This window comes from Canis lupus, chromosome 24 (genome assembly GCF_048164855.1).
Source record: "Canis lupus baileyi chromosome 24, mCanLup2.hap1, whole genome shotgun sequence".
Lineage (NCBI taxonomy): Eukaryota > Metazoa > Chordata > Mammalia > Carnivora > Canidae > Canis > Canis lupus.
Window position 1 is genome coordinate 22013848 of NC_132861.1, and position 21751 is coordinate 22035598.

The following is a 21751-nucleotide window of genomic DNA, read 5'->3' on the forward strand; positions in this document are numbered from 1 at the left end:
GAACTAGTCTGACTCTGATCTTTTATAAGTGACTTCATTCATGTTACAATTCAAATGTCTTTGTCTATTAAATGGAAGTAATACTAAATTATTCTCATAGCCCTTACTAGCTCTAACATTTTCATCAATCTATAGGTGCTTCCCCATTTCACCTCCAACACCTATAACAAACCTTATTAAAGAATAATAGTCCTCTTTCCACTGGCACAATCTTTCCATAATAACAATCCAGAGTCACTACCAATTGACTGGAGATGGCACAAATCCTATTTGTCATCCCTATTCTTGTATATATAAATGACATCTTTTGAAATATGGTTAAACAATTTTTCTACTGTATTATATCCTTTGTTGCTTTTCTAATACTTGTAATAGGCTAAAATAATAATTCCCTAAAAAAATCATTCCTATTTTTCAGGATTGTAGAGGATTTAAGTATGGAATTCAAATTCTTCCTTGGAAAAAAAAGTAACGGAAATCATCAGATCAAACAAGCAAAAGTATTCTCAGCTCATTGTAAAAGCATTCTATTAAGAAAAGTGCAAATAAATAAAAGACAACTAATAGTGTACTTCAGGTAGAGAATAAAAATTTAATAGTAATATCATAAAATAAACATATAAAAATCAAGTATTTACTTTTGGATGTTAGAAGTAATATACATAATAAATTCAGCATAGTACTGATAGTGCTGCAAGATAAGATTTTGCTGTTCAAATTATAGATTATGTCAATCAGCCTGCTATGTACCTCTGGGCTTCAAAAATTATGCTGTTATTACTAGAAGCACCTGGACTTTAGATATCTGCAGTGAAACCAGGTAATACCTGGCCTATTCCAACTGAAGCTGTGTGACCATCATTTTACTGATCATAATGGAAATAAAAGAGGCAAACATTTTCCCCCTTGGAATACTAGTTATCCAAACTGTCACAATGTCAAAATTAAAAAAAATTCCTTTTTCCATATTGCCCTGGAAGAATATACATGAGAGGCAGTTAAAAACAAAAAGGGGCAACTCTGTGATATATGCTATGTCAATGTTATAATTTATAGACTGATTTTTCCATATAATATTCCTGATTCTGGTCCTTAAAAAGAAACAAGAAAAAAAAAATAAAAAAATAAAAAGAAACAAGTAATTAATGAACTTTTTAAATACCAGGAAATACAATTTTGCTATTTTTCTATAATCACATTTTTTAATGATTTCTAAGACTGATTTCTACAGCCTGTTCCACTGAGCTAGTTCAGGAGACACACTCGTTGAGAAAGGACAGAGAATATAAACCTTAAGCTAAAAATTCCATCTTCAAAATGTTAGGATTTAAATAGAGCCCTTGACAAGATTATTTAATACCAAATTGCTGGCTACGAAAACATGTACACAGGAAGAAAAGGTCATGCTTAAATACTTAAATGAAAAATTTAATACTTAGTTGAAAATAGGCAAGTGTTTCGTAACTTAAGTAATTTTCTTAACCTAAAGACATTTGCTCAAAGTAAAAGTTACCTTCTTGCATTGGTAAATCTTTTTTAGAACCATTAAGTCCAGTTCTGGATCAATGTCTCTTAGGCTTTGGTTGGATAATTTAATAAAGTATATATTCTGTGGGAGTTTACTATAGAAAATGAACAAAATAAAATAGATAAAATACTAGAATCTTAATTGAAAAATGGCATGTTTCTCCATCTTTTTCATGCAATCAGCATGCCCATCTTAAATCTGATAATTTGTAGAAAATTGCTATATTTCCCACTGCAGCTTGTTTTTCTGATGAGCCAAACATAAATGCTTTCATATAGTTGAGAATTAAAGAATATTCTGACGATTATTCATCATTATCTGTGGAAAAGAAAAGGAAATTAGTTCACTTCATCGCAAATCAAACTGTATGTATCTACTTAGTAAAAAATTCATTCTTTTACACACTATAGGAAAACAGCTTTAACGTAGCTTTAAGTATAGTTATTTAATATTATTTAATATCACACACTCAGTATAAAATATTTAAACAGTACAATGAAGAATAAAGTGCAAAACAAAAATCACCTATAAGCCAAAGATGACCAATGTTAATAATTCTATGCAAATCTTCTTAAATTGCGTATTTCCTCATTCAAGCACATAATGTATGGAAGAATAAACAAGTGATAAAGCAAGATTATAAAATGTTAATGGCAGAATCTAGCTGCTGGGTATGTGGGTGATAATTGTAAAGTTCTTTCAACTTTTATATGAAAATTTCACAATATGTTGAAAAAGAAGAAATCATGGATATACTCCATGTCAGTTTCAGTGGCTGCACAGGATAAGGTATAAATAAATTAACCATCCAAATGTCAAGTCATGTCCCTGCACTGCTTACAACTCTCCACTACACGTCCCCACTACCTGAGAATAGAATCTATGTTCCTTATGTGGATTGCAAGTCCTTTCATGATCTTACCTTTAAAATATTTCTAGTCTTAGCTACTTTCATTACTTATCTTTTCCAACTGTCCCTAGGATATATGCTTTAGTAACACTGACTTGGTTATAGTTCCCCTAATACATTTTGCATGCTTCTATGTTAAAGTATACATACTGATTTTGTGATAAATTCCTATTGATTTTTCAAAATCTAACTCTGATGTCCTCTCCTCTAGGAAGAATTACCCTGTCACCCCTTTTATTTCTTCCAATATTGGGGATCAGTACATTATGCAACACTTATTTTTTTAATATTTTATTTATTTATTCATGATAGACATAGGGGGAGAGAGAGGCAGAGACACAGGCAGAGGGAGAAGCAGGCTCCATGCAGGGAGCCCGAAGTGGGACTCGATCCCGGGACTCCAGGATTGCGCCCTGGGCCAAAGGCAGGCGCCAAACCGCCAAGCCACCCAGGGATCCCCATGCAACACTTATTTTATTGCTTCCAATGTTATACTTATCACTCTGTACTATAATTATTTTTAACAATTTCAAAATGTTGCAAATAGAAAAGTACAGAGAGAAAATTAATGAAGACACATGTACCAATACCTAGAATTAATAAAAGTTGATTCTTGGCTATACCGATTTGGGTTATTTATTAAGAAAAACACATTACAGAGAGAAAGTACACTTTCCCAATTTTATTGTCCTTTCTTTTTGCCCAAGGACATTATCAGTATCCTAAACTGATGTGTATCTTTTCCTCTCATGGTTTTTAACTTTTATTGCATATATGCACACCTAAATAAAATTGCTTTTAAACATTATATTAATGGTAATCTGTTCTACTTATTCCAGTCATCACATTTGTGGGGCTTATCCATATTGATAGATGAAAATTTAGTTCACTTAACCGCTATAGGGAACTTCATTACATAAGCAGAGCACAACATTCTATCTAAAATAAATGTGGAAGGAAGGTCTGCAAGTGTGGACTGCCAAGATTAATATTCTTCTATATGAGGACTTGGTGGCCTTTGCCATTCTACTATTGACCACAGTTATAATCCTTTTCTTGTGGAGGAATTTTTTTAGGAATAATATAAACTAATTTACAGATTTTATTAGTTCTATTTGACTTCTGACTCTGGATAGTACTTAGCTATGGACTAAATGGCATTAATTTACCAATAGCTGCCATTGTAGATGCTTACCAAACCTATACTCTAACAGTATTGGGCAGCTGAAGAAAGGAAGCCATCTTTTGAGGACTCAGATCATTTTCCATAAAATAAAACAGAAATGTATTTAGGACAATCTTCTTTTTAACTGATTTCTTAATGAACTGATATCACTTTTGGGTGAACTAGATATAATTTATCTGTCCTCTCCCTTCATTAATCTCCCCCTCCCCTAAAACAGAAAATAAAAGTCTGTAAGTAACATATGCAGATGACATGGTTTAATTATTATCTCCTAATGTGGCCTAAGAGAACAATCTATAAGACAACTAGATCTAAGGTCTAAGTATTTCCAATAAGAATGATTTTGGAACAGTTATTCTAAATCCAATCACTGTCTAATATTTAACTGTTTTAGGATTAACAATACAAAACATATTTATTCATATAGTTCCATATACATTTTACAACCAGTTTAGTGAGTTTATATATTAATATATGTAATATTTACATATTAATAAGTTGTAATGTTTTAGGGGTTTCAGTAAGATATTTTTTAAAAGGTTTCCAGGGTAAGCATTTGACTTTAACTGCTTTACACTCTTTCTAGGCTAAAGGAATTACTGATAGGCTTTATGATACATAACATTAGGGTCCTCATTCTCTTTTTTATTTGTGTGATACAAAATTTGTATGAAATTCTGATACTGCTTTTTCTTTTTTTAGATTGAATACTAACAGATACATAATCCTGTATTAGTATCAAGTGTACAACATACTGATTTTATATTTATACACACTACAAAATGGTCACCACCATGTCTAGTTACCTTCTGTCACTGTATAAAGCTGTTACAATACACTATATTCCCTATGCTGTACATTATATCCCTTGTCACCTTTGTAACTGGAAGATTGTACCTCTTAATCCCTTCCCTTATTCCATCCATCCCCCCACCTTCCCTGCCCTCTGGCAACCCACCAGTTTGTTCTCTGTATCTGTGTGTCTGTTTTTTTTTTTTTTTGTTAATGTTCTGTTTCTTTTATTTTTCTTTTATTTCTTCAGGTTCCACGTATAAGTAAAGACATATAGCATTCATCTTTCTCTGATTTATTTCATAATACCCTCTAGGTCCATGCATGTTGTTGCAAATAGCAAGAATTCACTCTTTCTGATGGCTGAGTAGTATTCCACTGTGTATACTTGCCACATCATCTTTATCCATTTATCTATTTATGGACATTTAGGTTGCTTCCATATTTTGGCTACTATATATATTACTGCAATGAACATATGAGTGCGGATGTCTTTTTGAATTAGTATTTTATTTTTTATTTTTAAGTAGTCTCTACACCCATAATGGGGCTTGAATCTATAACCCTGAGATCAAGAGTAGCATACTTTACTGACTGAGCCAGTCATATGTCTTACTGAAAATTAGTATTTTCGTTTTCTTTGGATAAATACCTAGAGATGGAATTGCTGGATTATATGGCAGTTCAATTTTTAATATTTTGAGGAACCTCCATACTGTTTTCCATTATGGATGCATCAATTTACATTCCCACCAACAGTGCACAAGAGTTCCCTTTTCTCTACCTCCTTGCCAACAATTGCTATTTCCTGGTGTTTTTGAGAACAGCCTTTATGACAAGTGTAGGATATCTCATCGTGGTTTTGACTTGTATTTTCCTGATGATTAGTGATGTGGAGCATCTTTACATATTCCTTTGGGTATCTTTATGTCTTTGGAAAAGTGGCTATTCAGGTCCTCAGACTTTTTTAAATCGATTTTTTAAATTGAGTTTTATGAGTTCTTTATGTATTTCAAATGTTAATCCCTTAATGAATATGTCTTTTTTAAATATCTTCTCTCATTCAGTAGTTGCATTTTATTTGGTTGATGATTTCCTTTGCTGTGCAAAAGCTTTTTAGTTTGATGTGGTACCCTTTGTATATTTTTTGCTTTTGTTGTCCTAGCCAAAGGAGACAGATCCAAAAAAGTATTGCTAAGACCAATATCAAAGAGCTTATTGTCTATGTTTTATTCTCAGAGTTTTATGGCTTCAGGTCTTATTTAAGTCTTTAATCCATCTTAAGTATATTTTTATATATGGTGTAAGAAAGTGGTCCAGTCTCATTCTTTTACATGTAACTGTCCAGTTTTCCCAACATTATTTAGAGAAGAGACTGTTTTTTCCTTGTAATTTCTTGCCTCCTTTGTTGTAGATTAATTGAACATATAAGCATGGGTTTATTTCTGGACTCTCTGTTCTGTTCCATTGGTAATATGTGCCTGTTTTTATGCTAGTTTTGATTACTGTAGCTCTGTAGGATAGTTTAACATCAAGGAGTGTGATACCTCTTTGTTCTTCATTCTTTAGACTTCTTTGGGTATTCAAGGTCTTTTGTGATTCCATATAAATTTTAGGATTATTTTGATAGGGATTGCACTGAATCTGTAGATTGCTTTGGATAATACAGATTTTTTCTTAACATACTAATTCTTCCAACTGATTTTGAACAGTGTATCTTTCCATTTATGTCAATTTTTTTCCATCAATTTTTTTCATAAATGTCTTATTTTTTTTCCCAAAGTATGATCTTTCACCTCATTGGTTAAATTTATTCCTAGGTATTTTACTCTTTTTTGATGCAATTATAAATGGGATTGTTTTCTTAATTTCTCTGCTAGTTTGGGTATTAGTACATAGAAACACAACATCTTCAATTTCTTTCATAAGTGTTTTATAGTTTTCAGTGTACAGATCTTTTACCATTTGATTAGCTTTATTTTTAGGTATCTCATGTTTTTTGGTGCAATTGTAAATGGGATTGATTCCTTGATTTCTCTTTCTGCTGCTTCACGATTGGTGTAGAGATATGCAACAGATTTCTGTATGTTGACTTTGTATTCCGTGATTTTACTGAATTCATGTATCAGTTCTAGCAATTTTTTGATGGAATCTTTCAGATTTTCTATATAGAGTATCATGTCATCTGCAAACAGTGAAAGTCTGACCTCATTCCCAGCTTGGATGCCTTTTATTCCTTTTTGTTGTCTGACTGCTGAAGCTAGGACTTCCAGTAATATTACTCAGCCATAAAAAAATAAAAAAATAAAAGATAGGGATGCCTGGATGGCTCAGTGGTTGAGTGTCTGCCTTTAGCTCGGGTAGTGATCCCTGGAGTCCCAGGATCAAGTCCTCTGTTGCGCTCCCTGCATGGAGCCTGCTTCTCCTCCCTCTGCCTATGTCTCTGCCTGCTCCCCCCCCCACCCCCATGTCTCTTGTGAATAAATAAAATCTTTAAAAAAAAAAAAAAGATGAAATCTTGCCATTTGCAATGATGTAGAGGAGTTAGGTGTATTATGCTAAATGAAATAAGTCACCAAAATACAAATTCCATATGATTTTACTCATATGTGGAATTTAAGAAATGATACAGATGAACAAAGGGGGAAAAGAAAGAGAGGCAAACCATAAAACTCTTAACTATAGAGAACTGATGGTTGCTGGAGGGGATGTGGGGGGGGATGGGTTAAATGGGTGATGATATTAAGGAGAGAACTTGTGATGAGCAATGGGTGTTATAAGTAAGTGTTCAATCACTAAATTCTACTCTTGAAACATTACACTATATGTTAACTAACGAGAATTTAAATAAAAACTTGAAACTAAGGGGGAGAGAGAGAGAGAAACACATTAGATTTCTGTATATTGATTTTTGTATTGTGCAACTTTCCTGAATTCATTTATTAGTTCTAATAGTTTTTGGGTGGAGGCTTGAAAGTTCTCCCTAAATAGGATCCTTTTGTCTGGGAAAAATTAGTTTTACTTCTTTCTTTCTAGTTTGGATGCCTTTTATTTTCTTTCCTTGTCCAACTGCTGTGGTTAGGACTTCCAATACTAACTATATTGAATAAAAATGGTGAGAGTGGCCATCCTTGTTTTGTTCCTCATCTTACAGGAAAAAGCTTTCGACTTTTCACCACTAAATATGATGTTTACTGTGGGTTTATTATACATGGCCTTTATTATATTGGAGTATCTACCCTCTATACCCATTTTGTTGAGTTTATATTATAAATGGATATTGAATTTTATCAAGTGCTTTCAATGCATCTGAGATAAGGATGATTTTTATACTTTATACTCTGTTTTGTTAATGTGGTATATAATGTTGACTGATTTGTGAATACTATACCATTCTTGCATCCTCAGAAAAAAGCCCACTTGATCATGGTCTATGATCCTTTTAATGTATTGTTGAATTAATTTCCTAATGTTTTGTTAAGGATTTGCATCTATGTTCACCAGGGATACTGGCCTATAATTTTCTTTCATTTTTTTGTAGTGTCTTTCTCTGATTTAGGTCTCAGGGTAATGCTGGCCTCATAGAAAGAGCTTGGACTCATTCTTCCCTCTTCAATAATCTGGAATAGTTTAAGAATGATAGATACTAACTTCTAAAAAAAAAACGTTTGGTAGAATTACCTGTGAATTTGCCTGGTTTACCTGTGAATCTGCCTAGCTGTTTGTAATAGTCTTTTATGATCCTTTGTATTTCTGTGGTATTGATTGTAACTTCTCTTTCATTTCTGATTTTGAGTCCTCTTTTTTTCTTGATGAGTCTTGCTAAAAGATTTATCAACTTTATCTCTTCAAATAACCAACTCTTAGTTTCATTAATCTTTTCTATTGTTTAGTCTCTATTTTATTTCCTCTGTGTGATGTTTATTATTTCTTTCCTCTACTAACACTGGGCTTTATTTGTTCTTCTTTTTCTAGTTCCTTTAGGTATAAGGTTAGATTGTTTATTTAAACTTTTTCTTGTTTCTTGAAATGGGCATGTATTGCTATAACCCTCCTTTTTTAATTGCTTTTGCTACCTCCTATAGATTTTAGAGCATTATGGTTTTTTTTTTTTCATTTGTCTCAAGGTATTTTCTGATTTCCTCTATCACTTCTTCATTGATCCATTGGTTTAGTAACATGTTGGCGTCTCCACAAGTATGTTTTTTTCCAGTTTCCTTCTTGTAATTGGTTTCCAGTTTCATACCACTATGATTAGAAAAAGTTGTTTGATATGATTTCAATATTCTTAAATTTACTGAGACTTTCTGTGTTCTAACATATGATCTATTCTGGAGAATGTTCATGTGGACTTGAGAAAAATGTTCTGTTTTTGGATAGAATGTTCTGTACGTATCTATGAAATCCATCTGGTCTAGTATGTTGTTCAAGAGTCAGTATTTCATTATTAATTTTCTGTCTGGATTATCTAACCATTGACATAAGTGGGATCTTAAAAGTACCTACTATTATTGTACTAGTGCCAATTTTTCCTTTTGCATGCTAATATTTGCTTTATGTATTTCAGTGCTCTTATGCTAGGTGCATACATATTTACAAGTGTTGTTACCTTCTTGTTTGATGGATCCCTTTATCATTATGTAGGGCCCTTCTTTGTCTCTTCTTATAGTCTTTGTTTTAAAATCTATTTAATTTGAAAAGTACTACTACCTCAACTTTCTTTTCATTTCTATTTGTAGTATCTTTTTCTATCCCTTCACCTTCAGTCTGTGTGTGTCTTAAGATCTGAAGTGAGTCTCTGGTAGACAGCATAGAGATGGGATTTTTTTTTTTTTTTTTAATATACATTTAGCCACCCTATGTCTTTTGAGTGGAGAATTTAGTCTACTTACATTTAAAGCAATTATATATAGGTAAATGTTTATTATCATTTTGTTCTTTTCTTGTTTCTGTAGTTCTTCTTTGTTCCTTTCTTCTCCTGCTCTCTTCTCTTTGATTTGATAATTTTCCTTAGAGTTAAGTTTGGTGACTTCTCTATTTTTTGGTGTATGTATTACAGGTTTTTGGTTTGTGGTTACTGTGAGGTTCATATATAATAACTTATGTATATGTCAGTCTATTTTAAATTGGTGGGTATTTAATTTTGAATGTATTATAAAAGCACTACATTTTTATTCCCCCTACATCATGTTTAAGCTTTTTATGTCATATTTTATTTTACACCTTTTTCTTTAGTGTATCCCATAAGTAATTACAAATTTAGCTGATTTTATTAATTTTGTCTTAATTCTCAAACTAGCTAAGTCACTGATTAGCTACCTTTTCTATATGTTTGCCTCTATCCATGTGATATTTTTCTTTTATATAATTTCTTATTTTTTTTTAATTTTTTATTTATTTATGATAGTCACACAGAGAGAGAGAGAGAGAGAGAGAGAGAGAGGCAGAGACACAGGCAGAGGGAGAAGCAGGCTCCATGCACTGGGAGCCCGATGTGGGATTCGATCCCGAGTCTCCAGGATCACGCCCTGGGCCAAAGGCAGGCGCTAAACCGCTGCGCCACCCAGGGATCCCTATATAATTTCTTATTCCTAATTATGGCCTACCTTTTCTTTTCTGCTTAAAAAAGACCCTTTAATATTTCTTTGGGGGGCACCTGGGTGGCTCATGGTTAAGCATCTGCATTTGGCTCAGGTTGTGATCCCAGGGTCCTGGGATGGAGTCTCGCATCAGGCTTCTATAGGGAGCCTGTTTCTCCCTCTGCCTATGTCTCTCATGAATAAATAAAATCTTTAAAAAATATATTTCTTTGTAAAGCTGATTTAGTAGTGTCTGATTTAGTTTGTCTGGGAAACTTTATATCTCCCCTTCAATTCTGAATACTAATTTCTCTGTTACAGTATTTCTGGTTGTTAATTTTTTTCCTTTTAGCACTTTGAATATGTCCTGCAACTCTCTACTGGCCTATAGAGTTTCTGCTGAAAAATCACCTGATAGTCTATGAGGTTCCCCTAATGGTAACTTCTTTCTCTTGCTTCTTTAAATATTTTCTCCTTATTTTTCATTTTTGACATTTTAATTATTATGTATCTTGGTGTGGATCTCTTTGTGATCTTGTTTGGGACTCTCTGTGTTTCCTGGATCTAGATGTGTTTCCCCAGGCTAGGGCTGTTTTTGGCTATTATTCCTTCCAATAAATTTTCTGACCCTCTCTCTCTCCTTCTGAGTCCCCTATAATGCAATATTACAGTGCTTGATGTTGTTGTAGAGGTTCCTTAAACCATTTTCCTTTTCTTCTTGCTGTTCAGTTTGGGTGATTTCTAATACCCTGTCTTATAGTTCACTGATCTGTTCTGAGTATCATCTACTCTGCTATTTATTCTCTCTAGCATGTTTTTCATTTTTGTTAATGTATTCTTTCTCTCTGATTGGTACTTTTAGTTTCTGTCTCTTTCTTGAAATTCTCATTGTGTTCATCCATTCTTCCCTCAAGTTCAGTCAGCATTTTTATGACTATTATGCTGTACTCTTTATCAGATAGATTGTTTATGTTCATTTTTTTTCAGTTCTTTTTCTGAGGTTTTTGTCTTATTCTTTTGTTGGGACATAGTCCCCCAACTCCTCATTTTGCCTATCTGATTCTATGTATTAGGTGTTTAGGTATACTTCTTAGTCTGAAGGAAAGCTTTATGTAGGAGATATTCTGTGCAGCCCAGAAGCACAATCCCCCATCCCCACCCAAGCCTCCACCCACCCCTGCTTCCAAGGAGGCCCTGTGTGGGCTGCATGTATCCTCCTGTTGTGGTGAGACCTTACTGCTGTGGATACACTGGTGGGAGGGGTTTGTCTCTGGCCCACATAGCAGTGAGGCCCAGCTGAGATGCATGGCTGCACAGAGCTCTGAATGGTGCATGAAACCCTGGCGTTAGCTGTCTATAGGAAGGGTTCCGTAATGGCTCCTGCCAGTCCTAGGATCAGCATGGCAGAACAAGGTAGTAAAAATGGATGCTGTCAGTGTCTCTGTCCCTGGGAAGATCCAGCAGTTGCTTCAAGATCAGTAAGTGTTCTTCATTTATGGTTTATGTGCTTTTTATCTCATGTTTTGTGCTAATTTCTGGGTTGAATCAGTCTGCATTCAAGGTCTTTCAAGCATAGGTTTTCCTTTTCTATAGCTCTATGCTGACTTCCAAAGGCAGGTGTTTGGGGAACTTGTATCTCCTATGCAGGATCTAAGGGCTGGGGTGCCTGATGTGGAGCTCAAATCAATCATTACTCTGGGAAAAGTTCTGTACCTTTGAGATCCCTCCTGACCATGAAGTGCTGTGCCTGGGGTGTGGGTTTTTTTCTGTAGTGAGATCATATTTCTTCCTCTTCTATCTATCTCAGTGCTGTCCTTTGTTATGGCAGCTTCATTCATCCACTTTCTAGGTACCCTTCAGAAGGAATTATTCTATATGCAGTTGTGCATTTGTTGTGACTGCAGGAGGAGGTAAGCTTAGGATCTTCCTATGCTGCAATGTTAAAGCCTCTCCTCATTATCACTTCTTGAGGACTATATAAGCCTAGCCTGATTTTTGTAGGAGAGGTAGCCTTCTTGTAGGCATGTATTCTTTTGAAGCCAAAAACATGTGGCTTTTTCCTCGTGGCTCAGTTAACTCTTACAGTTCCCTACTTAAAGAGCAATACCAACTAAAGGTTTTCCAAGTATTTGTCAAGCAAATATTGTTAATTCCAAGCACATTGTTAATTACTTACAAAAAGCAGGATTGAAATAATACTTATGGAGAACTGCCCAAAGGATAAACAGTCTGAATATGAATATAACTAGTTTGGTATTCTTCATAGGTTTACTTAAGTGGAGTCATTCTCTGGCTTCATGCCATTAAATTACACCACGTCATATTATAAGAAAGACGCCTGTGAAATCCAAATATTGTAAAATTTACTGAAGATAATTTTTAGTCCATAATAGCACTGTTTTATAAAACAGTTTAAGATCTCAATAAAGTAAAAAATACTCAAGTACCAATGTTTATATTTTATATATTAATTTTGAAAACAAATATAGTATTTCAAAATTTAGAGGAAAAACATCTGTTTTATAGTCATAATTTACAACTGACATATTTTGAAAGACTAAGACTTGAGTTTTTTACTGAAGCCTATGGACTTAGATTCTTCAAGTCTAAAAACAATTTTCCCCTTTAAAGGGATCCATATGTTATTAAAATTTGAGGGACACTATATGATTGTGTCCTCCTTTTAAGAATCATGGGAAAATTGTTCCTCTGTTTTAATACCAAAAATAGCTGTCTTCTGAGTGACATGTTTTGTCTCAAGAGCAGTGACTCATGTAATTAATTAGGTTTCCTGTTTTGCTAGAAAGATAAGCACCAAATTTATGACCTATTCTCCCAAAATGTAGAGACCTTTTGAATATTAACTTTGTATTCTCACCTCATTCTTGGCTTATAATCATTACTTATGCTCATTTGCCTGATATGCTGACTTTCCCAAGCATTTTTTTAAACTTAATTTTACCTTGTACTGTATATATTTTTAAGTGAAATGTTAAACTTTTGACAAGACAGAATATAAATAAAACTTACGGAAATTTATATTGCTAAAATTAAGCAACATTTTAAATATTTCAAATCCTCAAATCACTTTAGCATACAAATCATACCTTTAAAGTAATCAGATTAATTTCGGCAGATATTCTAGAACAGAATTCTTGATTCAGTTTACAAATTCACTTTAAAAATTAGGCTCATTAATTCATTGTAAGATACCTTAAAACTAAAAGACCACAAATTATTTATCTTGATTCCCATTCATTCACTAAACTTGACTTCAAGAAACTTTAAACTTGTCCAAAAAAATGAAATGTACCCAGAATAAAGACTCATACAAAGACAGACCATCAAAAGAACCTGTATATAAGCTGTGAGAGAAATTCCAAAAGTTCCAAGATATTTTGTGTAGTGGAGCATCTTCATTAGAATAAATTCATAACCTTACTTTGAAGAAACTATTATTTATTTTGATATATAGGTTCTGACATTTTCCCCTCAAAGTGATGTTATAGTCCTTTAATACTTCTTTAAAGGAAAACAGATCGCTTAAGAATCAACAGATTAGTTGATGCAGAAGAACATACCAGTAATCAGTAAGACAGGGTAATGGCAAGCACCCAAGCTGAACAGCAAAGAGAGAAAAAAAAATTTTTTAAAAAATGAGGATAGATTTAGGCATCTCTTAGATAACATCAAGCAAACAGTCATTTGATAGGGGTCCCAGAAGAAAGAAGAAAGAAGAAAAAAGAAAGAAGAGGAGAAGGAGAAGGAGAAGAAGAAAAAGAAAAAGAAAGAGAGAGAGGTAGAAAACTTATGTGAAGAAATAATAGCTAAAAACTTCCCTAACCTGGGAAACGAAATAGACATTCAGGTCCAAGAAGCACAGGGAGTTCAAGGAGGTCCACACCAGAACACATAATACTTGAATTGTCAAAGGTCAAGGATGAAAAAAAGAATTTTAATGGCAGCAAGAGAGAAACAAAAAAGTTACCTACACGGGAAAACCAGTAAGGTTCCCAGTTGATTTATCAGCAGAAACTTTGCAAGCCAGAGAGAATGTAGCATAATATATTCAAAGTGCTGAAAGGAAACAACCTACAACAAAGAAAACTCTACCTGGCAAGATTATGCTTCATATTTGAGGGAAAGAGAGAGTTTCCTAGACAAAAAAAAAAAAAAAAAAAAAAAAAAAAAAAAAAAAAAAGATAAAGGAATTTATTACTACTAAACCAGCTTTATAAGAAATGTTAAAGGCAATTCTTCAAGTTAAAAAGAAATAGCTATAATTAGACATAAGAAAATAATGAAAAAGACATACAATATGACAGCATGTACATAAAATGTGGAGAAGTGGGGAAAAAGTTTTTTAAGAATGTGTTTGAAATTAAATTACCATCAAATTAATATAGACTGCTATATACTGAGGATGTTATGTATGATCCTTATGGTAACCACAAACCCAAAACCTGTAATGGATACACAAAAAATAAAGACAAAAAAAGGCGAAACATAGAAATTCATCAATCACAAAAAAAGAGAGCCAGAGAAGGGAACAGAGAACTACAAAAATAATCAGAAAACAACAGAATGGCAATAAGTACATCAATATCAATTAATTACTTTAAATGCAAGTAACTTAAATGGTCTAATCAAAAGATACAGGATGATGGAATGGACCAAAAAACCCCACAACTCATCTATATGCTGCCTACATGAGATTTACCTCAGATCTAAAGACACATATAGACTGAAAGTAAAAGGATGGAAAAACATTTATCAAGCAAATGGAAGCAGGGGGGAAAAAGGCTTTGGTAGCAATACTTCATATTAGACAAAATGGACTTCAAAACAAAGACTGCAAAAAATAAAAATAAAAAAAAATAAAGACTGCAACAAGAGACAAAAAGGGCATTTACATAATGGGGATCAATTACATAAGGGATCAATCCAACAAGAGGATATAACAATAGTAAACATCTAGGTACCCAATACCGGAGCACCTTAAATACATAATGCAAATATCAGTGAACACAGAGAAGCTGTTGGTAATATAGTAGTAGGGGACGTTAACTCTCCACTTACATCAATGGCTAGATCATCCAGGCAGGAAATCCAAAGTAAAGAGTATCTTTGAATGACACATTAAATCAGGTGGCCATAACAGATATACAGAACATTCCATCTCAAAACAACAGAATACACATTCTTTTCAAGTGCACAAGGAACATTCCCCAGAATAGATCATATCTGACCACAAAACAACCCTTAGTAAATTTATAAAAACTGAAATCATAGCAAGCATTTTTTCTGACCCACAAGAGTATGAAACTAGAAATAAATCACAAGATAAAAACTGGAAAAAAACCAAACACATGGAGACTAAACACCATGATACTAAACAAACAATGGGTTAATGAAACAAAGAAGAAACCAAAAAATACAAAGAGACAAATGAAAATGAAAACACAATGGTCCAAAATCTCTGGGACACAGCAAAAGCAGTTCTAAAGAGGAAAATAAAGCGACAGAAGCCTATGTCAAGAAACAAGAAAAAGCTTAAGTTAAACAATTTAACCTTACACCTAAAAGTACCAGAAAAAGAACAAAGCCCAAGGTGAGTAGAAGGAAGATAATAAATTCTTTTTTAAGAGACTTAAAATACAACAGGGAAAAAAATCCATGAAACCAAGAGCTGGTTCTTTGTAAAGATCAACAAAATTGATAAACTCTTAGTGAGACTCCCTAAGAAAAACGAGAAAGGACCCAAATTAATAAAACCAGAAAAGAATGAGAAGCAACAACTGACAACACAGAAATACAAAGGATTATAGGAGAATGGTTTGAAAAATTATATGCCAACAAATTAGACAACTAGACGAAATGGATAATCCCTAGAAACATATAATTTTCTGAAACTGAATAAGGAATAAATAGAAAATCTGAACAGATTACTAATAAATAAATTGAATTGATAAAAAAAAAAAAAGTCCAGAACCAGATGGATTCACAGGTGAATTCTACCAAACATTTAAAGAATACCTATTCTCTTCAAACTATTTCAAAAATAGAAGAAAAAGGAAAGCTTCCAAATACATTCTACAAGGCTAGCATTACCCTTACACCAAAACTAGACAAAGATATCACAAAAAGAAAAAAAACCACAGGCCAATATCCCTGATGAACACAGATGTAAAAATTCTCAACAAAATATTAGCTAACTGCATTCAACAGTACATTCAAAGGATCATTTACCATGATCAAGTGTGATTTATTCCAGAGATGCAAGGATAGCTCAATATTCACAAATCAATCAATGTGATATGCTACATTACCAAAACAAAGATAAAAATCATATGATCATCAATAGATGCAGAAAAACTATTTTATAAAATTCAACATTCATTCATGATAAAAAATTCTCAAAATAGGTTTAGAGGGAACATACCTCAACATAATACAGACCATATATGAAAAACCCATAGCTAACATCATATTCAATTGTGAAAAACTGGGAGCTTTTCTTCCAAAATCAGAAAAGTTATGTTCACTCTTGCCATTATTATTCAAAATAATACTCAAAGTTCTAGCCACAATAATCAGATAAGAAAAATAAATAAGAGGTATAACAGGCATTCAAATTGGTAAAGAAGTTAAACTGTCACTATTTGCAAATGACATGAGAGTATACAAAGAAAACCCTGAAGGCTCCACCAAAAACCTACTATACAAAATAAATAATTCAATAAAGTCTTGATACAAAATTAATACCCTGAAATCAGTAGCATTTGTATACATGAATAATGATGTAGCAGAAAGAGAATTTAAGAAAACAACTCAAAAAAAAAAAAAAAAAAAAAGAAAACAACTCCATTTACAATTGTACCAAAAAGAATAAAATACATAGGAATAAACCTAGAGGTGTCAGACTTGTATTCTGAAAACTGTAAAACACCGATGAAAGAAATTGAAGCTGACACAAACAAATGGAAAGCTACTCCATGCTCATGGATTAGAAGAATTAATATTGTCAAAATGTCTGTATTACTCAAAGCAATCTACAAATTCAATGCAATCCCTATCAAAATACCAAGAGCATTTTTCATAAAACTAGAATACTCAAATTTGTATGCAACCACAAAAGAACCCAAATAACCATAGGAATCTTAAGAAAAACAAAGCTGGGTATCATAATCCCAGATTTCAAGATATACTACAAAGTTGTAGTAATCAAAACCATATGATACTGGCACAAAAATAGACATATAAATCAATGGAAGAAAACTGAGAGCCCAGAAATAAACTTTTAATTATATGGTAAATTAATCTTTGAAAATGGAGGCAAGAATATACAATGGGGAAAAAGTCTCTTCAATAAATGCTGGTGGGAAAATTGGCCGGCTACACTTTATAAAAGAATGAAACTGGACCATGTCCTAACACCTAACAGCAAAAATTAAAGACCCTAATTTGAGACTGGAAACCATAAAAATCTAGAAGAAAACCGAATGGGCAGCCCCAGTGGCACAGCGGTTTAGTGCCGCCTGCAGCCCAGGGCGTGATCCTGGAGACCCTGGATCGAGTCCCGTATTGGGCTCTCTGCATGGGGCCTGCTTCTCCCTCTGCCTGTGTCTCTGCCTTTCTGTCTCTATAAATAAATAAACTCTTAAAAAAAAAAAAAAAGAAAACCTACTAATTTCTCTGGTATCAGCCATAGTACCATCTTGCCAGAATTGTCTCTTCAGACAAGGGAAACAAAAGCAAAAATGAACCGTTGGGACTCCATTAAAATAAAAAGCTTTTGCACAATAAAGGGCACCATCAACAAAATAAAAAGGCAACCTACTGAATGGGAGAAGATATTTTCAAGTTATATACCTGGTAAAGGGTTAATACCCAAAATATATAAACAACTTACACAATCCCACACCAAAAAAACCCAAACAATCTAATTTAAAAAATGGGCAGAGAACCCAAATAGACCTTTTTACACAAAGACATATAGATGGCTGACAGGCATATGAAAAGATGCTCAATGTCACTAATCCTCAGAGAAATGCAAATAAAAACCATAATGGGATATAACCTTACATAAGTCAGAATGGTTAGTATCAAAAAGATAAGAATTAACAAGTGTTGGTGAGGATGTGGAGTAAAAGGACCTCATACACTCTTCTTAGAAAATAAACTGTGGAAAACAGTAATGGAAGCTCCTTAAAAACTTACAAATAGAAATACCATAATGATCTAACAATTCCACTATCGGGTGTTTACCCAAAGAAAATGAAAGCACTAATTCTAAAAGATATATGCCCCTCTATGTTTATTGCAGCATTATTAATAATAGCCAAGAAGCAACTTAAGTGTTCATCCATATATGAATGGATATGATGTGGTTGGTATGTGTGCGTGCGCGCGCGCACACACACACACACGCTGGAATATCACACAGCCATAAAAAAGGATGAGAGTGTGTCCTTTGTGACAGCATAGATGGATGTAGAGGTATTTTGCTAGGTAAAATAAGTCAGACTGAGAAAAACAATTTCACTCATATGTAGAAACAAAAAGCAGAATCAGACTTATAAATACAGAGAACAAACTGATGGTTGTCAGAGGAGAAGGAGTTGAGAGGACAGGCAAAATGGGTGAATAGGAGTGGGGGATACAGGCTTCTAGTTCAATGAACAAATCATGGAAAGAAAAGGCATAGTGTAAGGAATATAATTAACAATATTGTAAAGCATTGTATGGTAACAGTAGCTATATTTGTGGTGAGCATAGCATAAAGTATAAATTTGTCAAGTCCCTATTTTGTACAACTGAAACTAATGTAACATTGTGTGCCAACTATGGTTAAACAAAAAATTAGAAAGGAGCTCCTTTAAGTTTTTTTTAATAGGTTTCACAGCACCACCATAAATATGAAACATTATTCTGTTTTTGCCTGTTTGTGATAATCTTAATTATTAGGTGAACCAAAGAAAACCATAATTAAGAACATATTAATATAATTACTAGCTTATATTCAATCCATTATTTGTTGCTAATGACCCTAATATTTTGACAGTTATATTGTTAAGAAGACTAATGAAGATACAGTAGTTTTTGAATCTATAAGGTAAGAGCACTCACTGTACATGAAGATTTTCTAGTTTTGATTTAATGATAACTACTAGAGTTGTTAGAAGATTTTTACTTACATTTAACCAATTCAAAAACACTATTTTTTTTTTTTTTTTGGCTGAGCTTTATGGTCAACATAAATGAGTCTGTAACTTAAAAAATAAGTTGCTCCCAAAATAAAAGACATTCTTGAATTTGAGTTTAGGAAATTTGATTTTTCATGAGTCAAAATATCAAATATTTTTATTAAAAGCCTGGCTCTGAATTATCTGAACTGAATATTTTTTTTAAAGATTTATTTATTTATTTATGAGAGACACAGATTGAGAGAGGCAGAGACGTAGGCAGAGGGAGAAGCAGGCTCCTCGCAGGGAGCCTGACGTGGGACTCGATCCTGGATCCGGGGATCATGACCTGAGCCAAAGGCAGGCGCCCAACCACTGAGCCACCCAGGCATCCCGGAATATATTTTTTGAACTGAATATTAACACTACATTCCTATGAACACTAAATTCAGGTATACACCATCTTGTGCCCAAATGCACCTACAGTTTCAAAACAGATCTTATTTGCAATCTTAGTACTCTCTCAGTTACCCAGAATACTATAACCAGACTGAACTTTATACAAAATCTTCAATCTGTCAGTTCTTTCACAGTTTGCAAACCTTCAATGATTTCCTCTATGTATTTTAAACACTTCACAGTATCTAATCACAAGGACTAATTTTATTTTTTTAATTAATTTATTTATTTTTATTTTTATTTTTTTATTTTTTATTTTTTTTAATTTAAATTCCAGTTAGTTAACACAGTGTAATGTTAGTTTCAGGTACACAATAGAGTAATTCAACACTTCTATACAATAAAGACTATTTTCAATAAGAAGCTTCTAATATTGGGATGCCTGGATGGCTCAGTGGTTGAGCATCTGCCTTTGGCTCAGGGCGTGATCCTGGAGTCCTGGGATTGAGTCCACATTGGGGCTTCCTGCATGGATCCTGCTTCTCCTCTGCCTATGTCTCTGCTTCTCTCTCTCTCTCTCTCTCTCTCTCTCTCTCTGTCTCTATTCTATAGATAAATATTTTCCAAATATAAAAATGGTTTACATTCAGATCACTATAAATGAACTCCATTTACTATGAATGAAAGAGATTACATTTGATATTACTTAGGAGGAACTGTACATATTGCTAGAGCATGTACGTCTAAAAGTTTACTTCTACATCCTTGATATGAAAGTATTCTAATTTCTAGGGCTATCTGATAAGTCTTTTTAAAAAATCTCATTCAAATGTTACTTATGAATTAAGTAGAGACGTGGACGACATGGTTAATTTTATAATTGCTCATAAGTACTGGGATGATTTCAATATAGATTTCACCATGTGACCAAAAGCTCAGCAATTTACATTTGTCATTCTGTTTTTTGCACATTTACTTTAAATATAAAGACTGAGGAAATCTTACCTTCTTGATAGGCTCCATCTGCCATGACTAAATGAAGAATCTTGGCATAAAGATGTTCATGTTCATTTCCTAAAATATCCTGAACTATTGTTGAACAAATTTCAATATTTTCATCTTCATCTTCATGAATAGCCTATATCAAATTTCCAAATATAAATTAATTTGAATATTAGCTTTATCTAGAGACTTTATTTTTCATAATAAATCTACTGACCTCTAAAAATCACTGATATTTTACTAGTAATTCAAAAAGAGCATATTTCAAAGTTAATTTTTTTTTTAAGGTAAGCTCCACATCCAAGGTGGGGCTTGAACTCATGACCCTGGTATTAAGAATCGGAGGCTCTACCTACTTGGCCAGGGAGATGCCCCTGAGTTAAATGTTTTCATTGACACTTTACTTACTTTTATTTTCTCGTAAACCTCAAAGAATTTTTCAAAGCCTATTTCCTGTTCCAGGTGAAGTCTCAGTTCCTCTAAATGGTTAAAGACACTATCATATTCACATTCACTAGTAATATCACCATCACTGTTATCTAAGAAACAGAAACAAGAAGATACTTTATGACTAAAAAGAATGAATAAAATAATTCTTACTTTAATGGACTAATATTCATTTTGATGAGTGATATCACTGAAACAGAGCACTTATACTTCTAATGTAAAGTTTTGTCATTATAATTATTGCCATTTATGTAGGAAATGAATATATATATAATATATATATTATAATATATATAAATGTCTTAACAAGAATGTTACTTTGGGAGTCTTTTATAGACATAAACATTAAACCAGATTAGAATAAAAAATTCGAATTGAGTAAAACATGAAAAAAGCATGCAGGAGATATATGACTTATACTACATATCATAAAACTTTAGTAAAGCATTTAGAAAGTATTATAAATGCTATATATGTTTCATGTCATGTACATGTCCAAGACACTTGGAAACATTCTAGTAAAAGACGAAGTTACTGAAGAATTGTTCCTTTTCACATTAGCTCTTCTTACAAAATAAACATAATATAGTTCTCAAAATACACAAATTTTATATGCATCTTAGGGGTAATGCTATGAACAAGGAACAGTTCTCAAAAAACAAAAAAAGTCAAGGTTTAATCTTACTGTTTACCACTGTATGTGGAAGCTCTCTGTAAAATATA

At 33.1% G+C, this 21751-nt stretch overlaps 1 protein-coding gene across 13 annotated transcripts in view; it reads right to left on the minus strand.

Moving 5' to 3' along the window:
* Window positions 1-572: 572 nt before the first annotated feature.
* NEK1 (NIMA related kinase 1) overlaps window positions 573-21751 on the minus strand; it is a 228597-nt gene continuing 207418 nt past the window's right edge. For all 13 annotated transcript variants that reach the window (XM_072795971.1, XM_072795954.1, XM_072795955.1 and 10 more), the window contains 3 exons: window positions 20990-21120; window positions 20585-20717; window positions 573-1846 (listed from right to left, as the gene is read on the minus strand). In XM_072795971.1, coding sequence (XP_072652072.1) covers window positions 1833-1846; window positions 20585-20717; window positions 20990-21120 — 278 coding nt within the window. In that variant the 3' untranslated portion in view covers window positions 573-1832. The remainder of the gene's footprint in view (window positions 1847-20584; window positions 20718-20989; window positions 21121-21751) is intronic.